Source organism: Nannobrachium achirus (genome assembly GCF_963921795.1).
Source record: "Nannobrachium achirus genome assembly, chromosome: 10".
Taxonomy (NCBI): Eukaryota; Metazoa; Chordata; class Actinopteri; order Myctophiformes; family Myctophidae; genus Nannobrachium; species Nannobrachium achirus.
The window spans coordinates 43,771,480-43,784,314 of record NC_137819.1 but is presented as its reverse complement, the minus strand read 5'-3'; the positions used below and the strand labels follow the sequence as shown (position 1 = coordinate 43,784,314).

The 12,835-nt window shown below is 43.0% G+C and overlaps 1 protein-coding gene across 1 annotated transcript in view; it reads right to left on the bottom strand.

Annotated features, from left to right (window-relative positions):
- The window catches only part of csmd2 (CUB and Sushi multiple domains 2), a gene marked incomplete at its 5' end in the record, with an annotated part of 568,918 nt that overhangs the window by 102,269 nt on the left and 453,814 nt on the right, over nucleotides 1-12,835 (bottom strand). Inside the window, 3 exons of the mRNA XM_080735514.1 lie at nucleotides 1,462-1,635; nucleotides 4,071-4,244; nucleotides 4,945-5,124. Of these exons, the coding sequence (XP_080591640.1) occupies nucleotides 1,462-1,635; nucleotides 4,071-4,244; nucleotides 4,945-5,124 (528 nt within the window). The remainder of the gene's footprint in view (nucleotides 1-1,461; nucleotides 1,636-4,070; nucleotides 4,245-4,944; nucleotides 5,125-12,835) is intronic.

The following is a 12,835-nucleotide window of genomic DNA, read 5'->3' as shown; positions in this document are numbered from 1 at the left end:
CAAGGAGGTGTTCGATTACATTATCACCCCGCCGGTCCCACAACACACAGTAAGTAGCATTGTGTTGATCCATTAGAGGTTCAATCACAACTTATGTAAGCTGCAGTACCTTAGTGGTAGCTCAGTAGCTGCGGTGCCATGTCCGCTTAGCATAAGCCACTTTGGGCTTGTTTTTCTTCATAGTCGCTTGTAAATATTGGCAGTTGCGGTTTGCATCATTTAAAAAAAAATATATATTTTGTTAAAATATTCCACATTTGTCACTTTTTTTCCCATTATTTTTTGAAAATAGAAGATTTACAAGCTCACAACACGTTAGATTGGGTATTTTCAAATAGCCAGTATGTACAGTATATACAGGTACAATAGGTTTAAAGTGCGCATGGGCCGATCTTTTGAGCTTGTTTTCATAGACCTGCATGGTTGCTTAATTATTTCTCCCGCAAGATCTGGCAACGCTGCTCAGTGGGCCATTTGACCTGCTCCACAGAGGAGGGAGCCAAGGCGGTGTGAGACGATGTGTTGCAACGCCGCTTGCAAAACCTTTAATGGCTGCTTCACTTCACCAATAATAATCTCCACGTTATATAATGTGCTTTCAAAGCGTGTAATGTGCGCATCCACTACCTACTGTATTCAAATGTCATTTTATAATGGGTTTCTTTGGCACTCTCTTAATGCTCTGTGTCTTAATTGTCTTAACCACTTGAACACTAGTGACCCTACTCTGGTGCATGTCAAACATTTGGCGTTGATGGGTAAACTTTCAGCTGAAATTGCAGACCTACTGTAGAGTACAAGCCGAGCTTGTAGATACGTGATTGTAGATTGTACCTTGTAGATATCGTCATCGTCAGGCAGAAACCTCGTACCGCTTGATTTACAAGCACACAACGCCTCGCTTGTAGATCAAACGTGAAACTCGGAGATACGATCTACAATCACTATTCACTATTTTCACTATTCACTATTTTAAATCGTTTTTAAAATAATAAAAAATAAAGGTTTTGGGCAAGGTTTCCACCGACAACAACGACATGTGTGCTTTTATCATCTATTTTCAGCAAAGAAAGAGCTTTGATGTAGAGGGGGAAAAGTGTGTAGAGGCCAGGTTTCTACACTCGGTTCAAATTGGGTTTAAGTGGTTAATGCTTGATGTTTTGCATAAAGCACTTTGAGTTGTTGCAAATAAACTCGTCTTGCCTTGTACTGCAGTAACTGAAGGAGCAAAATGAAGTCACAGCCTGGCTTACACTGCATTCTCTGGCGAGTCCTTTCCTAACAGGAAAGTTAATATGCTTTTATGTCTCTCTCAGGGCACTGAGCTAACTCAGACTCAGAGGCCAATTTGAGAAACACTCAACAACCCCTGAAATAGTCTCATTTGTAAGGGGAAATCAAAGTCATAACCAGAATATCAACGGAGTAATCTCAAATAAAAGACCTGGGCTCCATGCTCACCTATGCAGGAGGGCTGCGTTCCGCTCCAGGTGCCGTCGTACTGGCAGTACCTCCTGGACGAGCCCACCAGGACCAGAGGAGGGTAGCAGGAGAAGGACACAGAGGAGAGGTAGGTGAAGCCTCTGTCCTCCCTGCGCCCCTGAGCTGGGATCCCCGGGTCGCCACAGAACACAGCTACACAGAGAGAGAGAGAGGGGGAGAGACACAGGGGGGAAGGAAGAGAGAAAGACAGAGAGAGAGCGCCATAGGTATGTGGCGCTGTCATGGAGACAAGTGGTGCGGTGTGTTCGTCTGTCCGGTGTTTGGACTAAATGGCCTAGTTTATTGTTTGCTTTTAGTTTACCTGCCAGTGTCAGATTGGACTACTGGGGGGAGTTTAGCAACTTATGGACTACTAAGTAAGGACATTTTGTTGAACTGCAACCTGTTGCGTTTGGCGTGGTCCCTGGGGACAACCGAACTAGTAGGAAATCACGCTGATGGATCCTAACTACACTAGCTACTAGCTACACAAGGGAATGCCTTCTGGCGATGCGGGGAGACTATGCGTTACGGACATTACACGGATGTCTTGATACAATGAGATCATACAATCAGACACCGGACTACCACCGGACTGCGCACACCTCAACGAGGAGGCGGCAGAGGAGAGGAGGAACGAGGCAGAGGCTCATAAAGACACAGCGTGTCCGCCACTCCCTTCCATAATACTCGCTAAATCTGAGATTGTTGCGATACAAAGTGGATGAACTCCAGGCAAACATAAGATGCCAATGGGCAATTGGGCATACAAGGAAGTGCAACTCATTTGCATAACAGAGAGCTGGCTTGATGACACGATCGCAGACTCACAGCTCTCAATTGATGGTTTTGGAGTGCTGCTCAGGCTCGATAGTGATTGTAACAGCAGTGGTAAATAGAGTGGGCTCTGCATGTACATACACGGGACTCATATTGTTCACCTGACATCGAACTAAATCGGTGGACAGCCATCTCCCCTGTGAATTTGGCCAGATGAACATTGTTCTGGTTTACACAACCCTCTGGCAATGACACCCGCTCAGCAGAGGCTATCTCTGCGAGTCTGCGTGCGGTCTTAATATCGGGCGACTACAACAGCTGTCGGCTCAAAAAGACTCTTCCCACATATCAGCAATATGTAAACCGTGCCACCGGAGGAGACAAAACAATTGACCTCTGTTATGGTAGCGTGAAGAATAGGGCATACAAGAAACCACCATTAAGTACAGCTGGTCATAATACCACGCATTTAGTCACCGCCTCTACCGCACTACATTACAACGAGAGGGAGCTGTCAAAATAAGGCAGGTGCAGCAGTGGAAACAGGAGGCTAGTGAGACTCTGCAGGATTGCTATGACTGCACAGACTGGGAAACGTTCACAGATGGGACCAATCTAGGGGATGCAACTGAGGTCATTACTGACTTCTTTATGTGAAGATATGATTATTAAAAGAAAAACAAGGTGCATTCAACACCGTGCATCCTCATCTGATGGGACAGAAACTCCTCCGGATGAATGTCAACCCCCACCTAATGCTGCTCATTCTCTCATTCCTCACTGACTCCAGACGTCAGATTCACCGGCAACTACAGCTCCAACAGAACTGTATCTACTGATCATCGATCCTGCAGGCCTTCAACAAGTATTTTGTGGAACCCATAATAACCTTCAACAGCACAGCATGGTTTGGTTTGGTGTAATGCGTGCCAACAACCGCAAACCTCTCGACAGGGTTGTCAAGATCATCGGGAAAGGCCAGAAGCCACTCAGCGGTATCCACAACAAACGGTTGTGCTGAGGACAACACACACACCCTTCACTCCCATTACAGACTAATGCCCTCAGCCTGTCGATACAGAGCCTCGACATTCACCACAATGGGTCTCAGCTAGCCTCGTGCCTACCTCCATCAGACTACCGAACGCCTGTCTGGTGCAGCCCGGACGCTAGTAAACTAATAGGTTGCATTTAATTTATATTATATATCTATATACAATACATTCGAATTGCTGCATATGGATTTTAATATATTATGCTTTTAAGTACTGTAGTTTTAAACGTAGCTAGTGTTTTTCTTTTTAGTGACCTGGGTATCTTTTGATTTTGACTGTACAAACGAAGTTCCGAAAAGGAAAATAAAGTAGTTTGAAGTTTGAAAGAAAGAAAGTTAAGTTGAAATTTTTGATTATTATGATCAATAAGTGATGTTTCAGGTGTTTGATGTCACCAACACTCATATCACCAACAATAAATTGAGAGCATCCAACTAAATCTCAGTAAAATATTGGATTTCATATATTGCTAAACAAAATTTAAATGTCAGCAAAACAAAAAAGAGAGAAAAAGGAAGACTAAAACAAAACACATATCGTCACTGTTGGGCAGAAACTTTGAATCTCCTTTTTTGCCCTACATCATAGATTGTCCCACAATAGTTGTTTAATACTTTTCATTGGTTAACAACTATACTGTGTGTGTATATACCTGAAAGAAAATTAGTTAGCTGGTTTCTGCCAGACAGCGACAATATATGAACCACTGCTATTGATAATCAAGGTAATAAATGAATAATCAAGTGCACTTACGGAAGCACTGAGGCTTCTCCCCGCTCCAGTTGCCCGGGCCCTGGCAGGTGAGCACCGTGGGCAGGGAGAGCTGGTAGCCCTGGTTGCAGGCGTAGCTGATGCTGGAGCCCCAGGTGAAGTCGGTGCCCACCACCTGCCCGTTGGGGATGACGGGCGGAGCCGCGCACACGATGGCTGTGAAGGACGCCACGGAAAACAAACCAGTGTTCATTTTGTCGTCAAATTTCGATGTAGTTTTAGTCATAGTCTTTTGAATTAAATTCCATTTAGTAATATTTTTGGCATCTAAAATGTTTTTGTATTAGTTTAGTTCTAGTCGACTAAATATCATACGATTTTAGTCGACTAAATCTACAGTTGATTTTGTTGACTAAAATGTATTTTGGTGGGCCTTGATGGCCCACCAAAATACATGGATCTACAAGCTCATAATATGGATCTACAAGACACACTATTTTCAGAACACGTTTTCATTTGTTGACAAAATTGTCAATATATTTAGTCTTAGTTTTAGTCATTGTAGCGTAGTTTTATTTTATTCTGTTTTCGTCAGTGAAAAAAGGTTAATCAACGAACATTTTTCGTCATAGTTTTAGTTGACAAAATCAACACTGACACAAACCCTGTTGTATGGAAAGCAATAGCTTGCTTTACCTCACGCCTGATTTGTGATTATAGTCGTATGATGGTCGTACATATGGGACCATTACTTCAGAATGAACGTCGAAGCTGAATGAAATTATAATTATACACAATGCCTCGGTGGCGTAAAACAACACAAATAAGGACTTTCTTCTTTCTACTTTCTTCCTTCCTATTCACTGTACCAGGAGTATAATCAGATTACGACCTCCGTCGTTGTGTTGTGTAATACCTTTACACTGGGGTTTGGTTCCATTCCAGGTGCGGTCCTTGGTGCAGGTGAGCGTGGAGGCGCGGTCGGCGTCCATGGTGAAGCCCGGAGTGCACTGGTAGCTGACGCTGTGGTTGTAGGTGAAGTCACTGCCCAGCCGCACGCCGTTGGCTGGAACCCCCGGGTCGCCGCAGTTTATCACTGCAGGGATGAGGAGAGCAGGGGCGTCACAAGGGGGGGTCTGAGTCACTATAGGGCCCAAGGTGGAGGGGCCTTAATTGTTTTATACTTTAGCAAGTGCCATGCTGTGAGCTTTATATGCTATTTTTCAATAGTTAAGGCACAAAATGTGAGTGAATCCTTGTACCCAGTGTACAAGGATACGACACCCCTGGGGGAGATCAGAGTTAGAAGTATGTTTTGCATGTGTATCTGTGTGTGTGTGTGTGTGTGTGTGTGTGTGTGTGTGTGTGTGTGTGTGTGTGTGTGTGTGTGTGTGTGTGTGTGTGTGTGTGTGTGTGTGTGTGTGTGTGTGTGAGAGAGAGAGAGAGAGAGAGAGAGAATCAAAGCAAAGAAAGCTGAAAGGGCTGAGCTCTCATTTAGACATTAGTGGGGGGGAAAAAAACAATAGACGGATGCAGAAGAAAAGGCGAAGGATGGAACAAATCACTCCTTGAATGAAATGCCCCAATTAAATCCGCCATCGTTGATACGGTTTGCTACCGCATCACGTCTGAGCCATATTATTTGATGATTTCATTTGCTTAGCTTTTGATTGTATTTGTTAAGGCGGTAAATCAATATCAAGCACTTAGGGTGGAATACAAATGAGTAAACAAACTACTTAAAACCGTCTCAAAACCGGCATGATCCCTGAATACTAGCAACCCAGCACCACTTTAATTACGGCTCCGCTACTGTTGGACATATTTAACATGCAATTTACAATTTAGGCATTTAGCAGACTCTAAACGACTTTCAAAATGTTACCATAGGTAAACACATCAGATGCAGAGTCGTGGCTCAGAAAACTGGGATCACAATTAAACCAAGAACCTCAAATCAGTCTAAATAATAATCAGAAATAATTTGTACAGTTAAAACTCACTGAATGCCATCCTTGATTAAAAATCTACAAAACTGGTGCCAGCCATTTTGTTTAATTTTGCCTTTTTATGGGGGCCAAAATCATATTTTGTACTTAAATTACATATATAAATCTATGCTTCTATCGAAAGCCACACTACCCCTCTTACAAAGGAAAACATGTATATTACATATATCCTATCATTAGATTTGGGCTTCAATAGAACATGTGTAAGATGTCTTGATCATCATCATATGTGAATGCTGTCTCTGGGCCTGTGTGTAAACTGGAGTGCAATGGCATGTGAAAACCACCAGGTGGTGGTCTCCTACTATCTGATCAACTAACAGAAGAAGGAAGAAGACGTCCATCTTTTTTTTGGTTTGGGCCTTGTTGTTTACATTTTGGCCAGGCCTTTTAGCTAGCATGCTATACACTTTAGAGCCCTGGCGATCGCGATCAAGGATAGCAATCGCCAAATGGATGGCACCGCTGGTTTCCCGTGAATTTTCTGAGTTTTTGGAGTACTTATAGTTCGTCAGGGAAGCACGGGAAGTGTATAAACGAACGTTTTAAGATAACATTTAAACGGCCGGAACCAATGTTTGGTTATACCGATTTCCCGTCGGACTGTGTTACACTGGTGCTACAGTCAAATCGGCCGTATCGCTCCGGTCACGGAGGCTCATGGCTAACTTCTAGAGCGATTTTTTTGAAATTACAATTATGAAAAAATTATAAAACTTTTGATTAATTAAAAAGACGTAAAAGACGTTTATGGCACTAAGGATCAAAGACGTAATAGACGTTTATGGCGTCCAGTGAGTTAATATCTGTACAATTTAAACACTGAGAATAATGCTATCTAGGAGAATTAGTGCACAGTCTGTGGCAGAGCCGCAAGTTCAAGTCAAGCCTCAAGTATCTCCAACTCTGCCCATCTCCATAAATGAGGTCTGGCAGGGCCAAAGCAGTTACCAAGGCAAGGCTAAACTAACAGTAGATATGTGTGTGCTGTGCTACTGAAACAAGTAGCTTTGTTCTTTGAATACACAATTGCTCCAGGGTTAATGGGTCAAATCTGAAAGAGTTTTTTCCTTTCAAGTCTTGAGGCAACTCAGCTCTACACGAAGTAAAGTAATAAGCAAATCAGGTCTCACAGACACAGAAGTATAAGCCCAGTGTCAAGTCCTGTTTTTCAAAATGTACTGTAAGTCTGAGGAGAGTCTAAGGGCCCTATTTTTGGGGAAACGGGGGAACCAGCATGAAGCACAGTCAACAGCATGGCTGATGGGGTGTGGTGATGGATCCTTTTTAGTATTTTCCAGACTGGAGTATGGCGGAGTAGCTGTGGTAGAGTGGTGAGATGGGTTGGATGATCATAGGTGTCCAGCAGAGTGGCCTGTCTGTTCTGTTCTGTTCCATTCCAATTCCATTAGAGCCTGACTGATGCCAGATTTGCCAGATACGCCGATCCAGATTTGGGAGAATCCTATACCACTCATTAACCATGTTTTGACTAATACTTTGTAAAAAGAAGCTTACAACACAAAAAAGTTAAATCATTTTATATCGGCGAAAGCGATATGCCAGCTTGGCTCTAAATTCCATCTAGTCTGACAACACCACCCTCTTCATCAGGAGCTTCAATTCCTACCCTCTGGTGCCTGCTTACGATTCCCCTCAGTCAAGACAAACAGTTACAAACACTCATTCATCCCCACAGTTATCGCCATTGCCCTCCTCGACGTAGGGACAAAGTATAGCTCGCCCATCATGCTGACTTCTGTTTACGTTGTTGCTGCTAGACGATTTCTGTTGATGGATTCTTTATTTTCATTATTGTAATGCTACACTGGTCATACTTTTTGTAGGGCGATATGGCAGGTTAGTTATCATTGTATTGTTCTTATTGCTGTTCTGATGATTATGCTTGGCTTGTTTATTGATGCAGTGCTGCTGAGTCTGTGCTGCTCTTACTGATGTGGTTTGGTGTTTGTTTGCCTTTTATGTTGCACTCAATGCTGCAAAACCGATTGCCCTTCGGGGACAAATAAAGTTGAAGTTGATTAAGCGAATATATTGTCAGTGGGTGTGTTGCAGGTGGATTCAATCAAGACCAATCAAATTATCTCTTTTCATTTCATTTAAGAGCAGTGTGCCGTGTGCCATACACTGGTACAATAACTTTCACAGTGTATTAGAAGAACCCTCCATGAAGATTATTACTCCTATAGTCTCTTTAGGTGGACACAGCAACAGTTGTGTAGTATACAATTACTCTACACGCCGGTAGACCTATTTCAAGCAAGAGGGCAGCAGACAGTGCTCTAATGATTTAGGCAGGGCGCCCAAGTTTGCAACCTTAGGGGTCGCCACAGCGGCCAAATCAAGTTGGGCTCCCATCGACTTTCTATGCAGGAGGAATCATGACAAACCCCTAGTTAGACCTCTCAAATCCCACTTAAAGCAGATTCTTTTCTGTGTATTTTCCTTCTGTATAGAAAGTCGATGGGAGCCCAACTTGATTTGGCCGCTGTGGCGAATGTTGCAAACTCGGGCGCCCTAGCTAAATCATTAGAGCAAGCCCTGGGCTACATCTGTGCAAAATGTTGCGCTTTTAGACTGATTTTGCACGAAATGAGCATGTTCTCCCCTTAAGGCCCTGAACTAATACTCTTAAGCCTCAAGTCAAGGCTGTGATTTCCAATAGCCTGAATGAAAGTGCACAGTCCTTTTAAGGTCAACTCCCATAATGTTTGGGAGGACTTGTTATGTGATGAGACATGTCCCTTGGTGTTATAGATCTCCAAAGTCATACAAAGCATTTTATCTTCTCATTGCTCACTTTCCTTCTGGCACTGCAAACTGTATAACCTGGAAGGTGGGGTAAGAGAGAGTGAGTAACAACACTGGCAACTCTCACTAGGTGACTCAGCAACAACACAGTCTGGATCTCCATCTTCAGCTAGGACCGAGAATCCGGGGCAGGACAGGAAATGTACGATGAAGAAGCATGCAGGTAATGCCTGACAACGACTAAACTCTGGGCAAAATCCCCAGAAGCCTGAGGGTTCCGGAGCCTCCCAGAGCGGCAGAGTCTCCCCATGACTAAACAAATGCTTGTATAGTTTCCTCACTGCAGAAGCTGCACTGCACCGCCAGCAGCCAAAAGGTCTGCCCAGGACCCTCTAACCCAGGGGAGTCCAATCCAGCCCGGGGGATACTTTTGAATAAAAATAATATATGTAAGACGCCTCAGGACGACCTCAAGATGACCTCGCCCTAATGCGCCAATTCTTTGCCATCAGACCAGTTACCATTATATGGAGACCCCTGGTACCCATATATGGAGATCCATGTACTGTATATTATGGAGATATGCTGTGAGAGCCCAAAAATGCTTACTCAGTATTCGTTATGTGAAAGTCCTATGATGTCTATGACATCTGACATCATACCCTTTTATGCCCATACATGGAGATCCCTGTCTGTAGAACCAGCCGTTAGTGTGGTATGTGGCCTCCATATATGGGCATACCCATATGAAGTCCTGTTAGATATGGGCTTAATATTGAGGACATCAGGGAACTCCAAATATGGGCATAAAAGGGATTCTGTTAGTGTGACATCACAGTGAAGACAGAGCGTGATGTCGTGCCGAAACGTGTTAGCGTTCAGATTAAAATGGAACACTGCATTTCTGTGGATCCTTGAGTCTGTAGAACCACAGTGTCAGGCGTGACAGACAGACAGACAGACAGACAGATAGAGATACATACGGACAAGCTGTGACTGTTCACACACTAAACTGCGACCAATGGTCGCAACAATAATAATCTCTCTATTTGTGCGGCAGCCACGCTCTCTCATCTTTCCACTACCATACAGAAAAAACTGCCTTTCATCAAAAATAAAAATAAAAATGGAGGTGGCAGGTAAAGTACCCACTGTGAGTAAGCACCTAATGGGAGGGCCCCACCAGGGAAGTTAATATACTTTCACGAGTGTCTCCCTGAGGGCACCAAACTATCTCAGAGGCCAATTTGAGAACACTCAACACTCTCTGAAATAGTCACATTATTTATATTATTGCAGTTGATGCATGCATATAGACGTGACTGATAAAGCTCAATTGGGAATAGTTATTTGTGGTGTTGATGCGTTGACGGTCACAGAGGAGTTTGAGGAGCTGGTTATGAAGCAAAAAGCCTGAAAATGGATGATGGCAGTGTAGTAATTAAAACAGTTAATATTATTAGAGCCAAGGGACTCAGCCATCAGCAATCTGATACTCTTTTGTCTGAACATTATTTTGCCTACACTGCCACACTGATTTTCTTTGCGCAAACGTTTTTCTTTCAATTAGGCTGCATATACTGTAGATATCAGACTATTCAAGAACGAGAAAGGGAAGCCTAGTGGTTAGTTGGATGACCCAGACTGGGTAAAAAAAAAAGCATTTTAGAACAAACAAATGAACACATCTAAGAAATTCCATGAATGAAAAAATATATATAATCAAGAAGTAGTGAAAATAGCCGTTCTATAAGCTCACAATGCGGTGTGAAGCAACGCGTTGTGAGCTAATAGATCTGCTATTTTCACTAGTTTGGGTCTCGGGCTAATGTTTAATTTCTCTTTTGGGTCTCGAACTAAAACGTTTGGGAACCACTGTGCTAAACAACATCAAATGAGGAGGCTTGCCCGATTGCACTTCCCAATGCTCCCAATGCTTTCAAGGCTCTTCGCCTTTTGCCACGGCCACACTCACTGAGGAAATGATAGAGTTCATTTGGACCAAACTGTCACATGAGTTTCAAAGTTGGATGCAGTGATTAATGGCTGCATACATAAGGCAAAAACTCCAAAATCAGCGAGGAGTGTTAATGAATGGAGTGACAATGCACACACATTCAACCTAATTCATTATGAACATTTTCTCATCTGAATTGGTTCTTTGGTATGATCAAAATGTACAGTACGTCTTTGGAACCATTGGGGAAGGTATTCCACTGATATGGCCTCTGATCATATTCTTTTTAGTTCTTTTTTTAGTTATGCCGTGTTTTTCTGACTTCTGTGTCCTGTCCTGTCCTGTCCTGTCCTGTCCTGTCCTGTCCTGTCCTGTCCTGTCCTGTCCTGTCCTGTCCTGTCCTGTCTATTTCTTCAACAGATTTCTTCTGTTCTTCTCCAGTTGCCCCAGGAGGGATAATAAAGTCAATCTCTATTTTTGTGGCAAATAAAAGGTCAGCTGTATTTCAGACAAAGTCATCCCTTCAACCTGCATGACGAACAAATATAACATTTTCTTTCTATCTTTCTTTCTTTCTTTGCTCAGCTCATATGGATGATGGATCAAGCCTGATTTATTCTTGTTGCATGCTGGTGTCATTCATCGAAAATAGCAGATCTACTGTGCAAGAACTTGTATACGCATTACCTGCTATGTTTGGTGCCTGACACAACGTGCTGCCAAGTGTAACTCAGGCTTTAGTACCTTTCAATTCCATCCATAAGGAAACAGAGTCTCTTTGAGCCAGGATGGCTGCACATGACCTCTATTTGCTACAGGGTCTATTGGCTGTCTGCCGCGGCAGCTGTGTGCCCATTGTGTGATAATCATGAAGGGCTGTCAGTCAGACCCGCGCTCTCTGCACGGACCCTGGCACGACTCACTCGCCTAATAACCAAGAAAACACCAACCACACTTTTGCTCTCTCTCTCTCTCTCTCTCTCTCTCAATCTATCACACACACACACACACACACACACACACACACACACACACACACACACACACACACACACACACACACACACACACACACACACACACACACACACACACACACACACACACACACACACACACACACACACTACAGTATAAATGCAAATATCACTTACTAACTGACTGACTGACTGACTGACTGACTGACTGATGGCAGCTGATGAAGTTGCACCATTGTTCAGCCGGTTGGCTTAAAGGACAACTTTGTTTTTTTACAACAAGGGTTCATATTTTAGATTGTAATTAGAGAAAAGAAAAGATGGGTGTTAAAATGTTTTCATTTACTGCTTTCTATAGTTTTAGAGATTGTAGTATTTTGAATTCAGTGGGTGGGGGCATGCGTACAAGTGGATAAATATGTATTTTTAGACACAATAAGCCAGCAATTTCTTTGTTACTATTTACACCAGCCCCCATAAGTCACATCTGCCCATGAAAGATTGCGGTGCATCTTGGGAATGGGCTTGTGTTTAAAAATACATAATTAGGCACTTGCATGCATGCCCCCAACCTGAGGGCATGCATGCAAATCAATATCGCTAAAATTACTAAAACGATAGAAAGAAGTAAATGAAAACATTTAAACAACTCATCTTTTCTTTTCTCTAATGACTATCTAAAATATGAACCCTTGTTGTTAAAAAACAAAGTTGTCCTTTAACAACAAACGAACCAATCGCAAAGCAATCATCCCTACAGGCTATATGGGATACTGGTTGGCCTTACAATTAATTAGCCAGTCACAGAGCAACCTTTGTTGCCCCTAAATGTATAAACCGTAGGGGAAAAAAAAATAACTCAAGCAAAGTGTGCAAACTTTTACTTATCAGGATACTCTATTATAACACTCCCAAGCCTGTTCATATGCGCAAGCAATCCCCAAAACAATGAATGTCATCAGTTTTGTTGTAATTGCGTATCGCCTCTGGACAGCATGCTCACAAAAGAGAGGAAGATAGAGAGATGAATAGTAGATGAGTGTGTGCGTGTGTGTGTGTGTGTGTGTGTGTGTGTGTGTGTGTGTGTGTGTG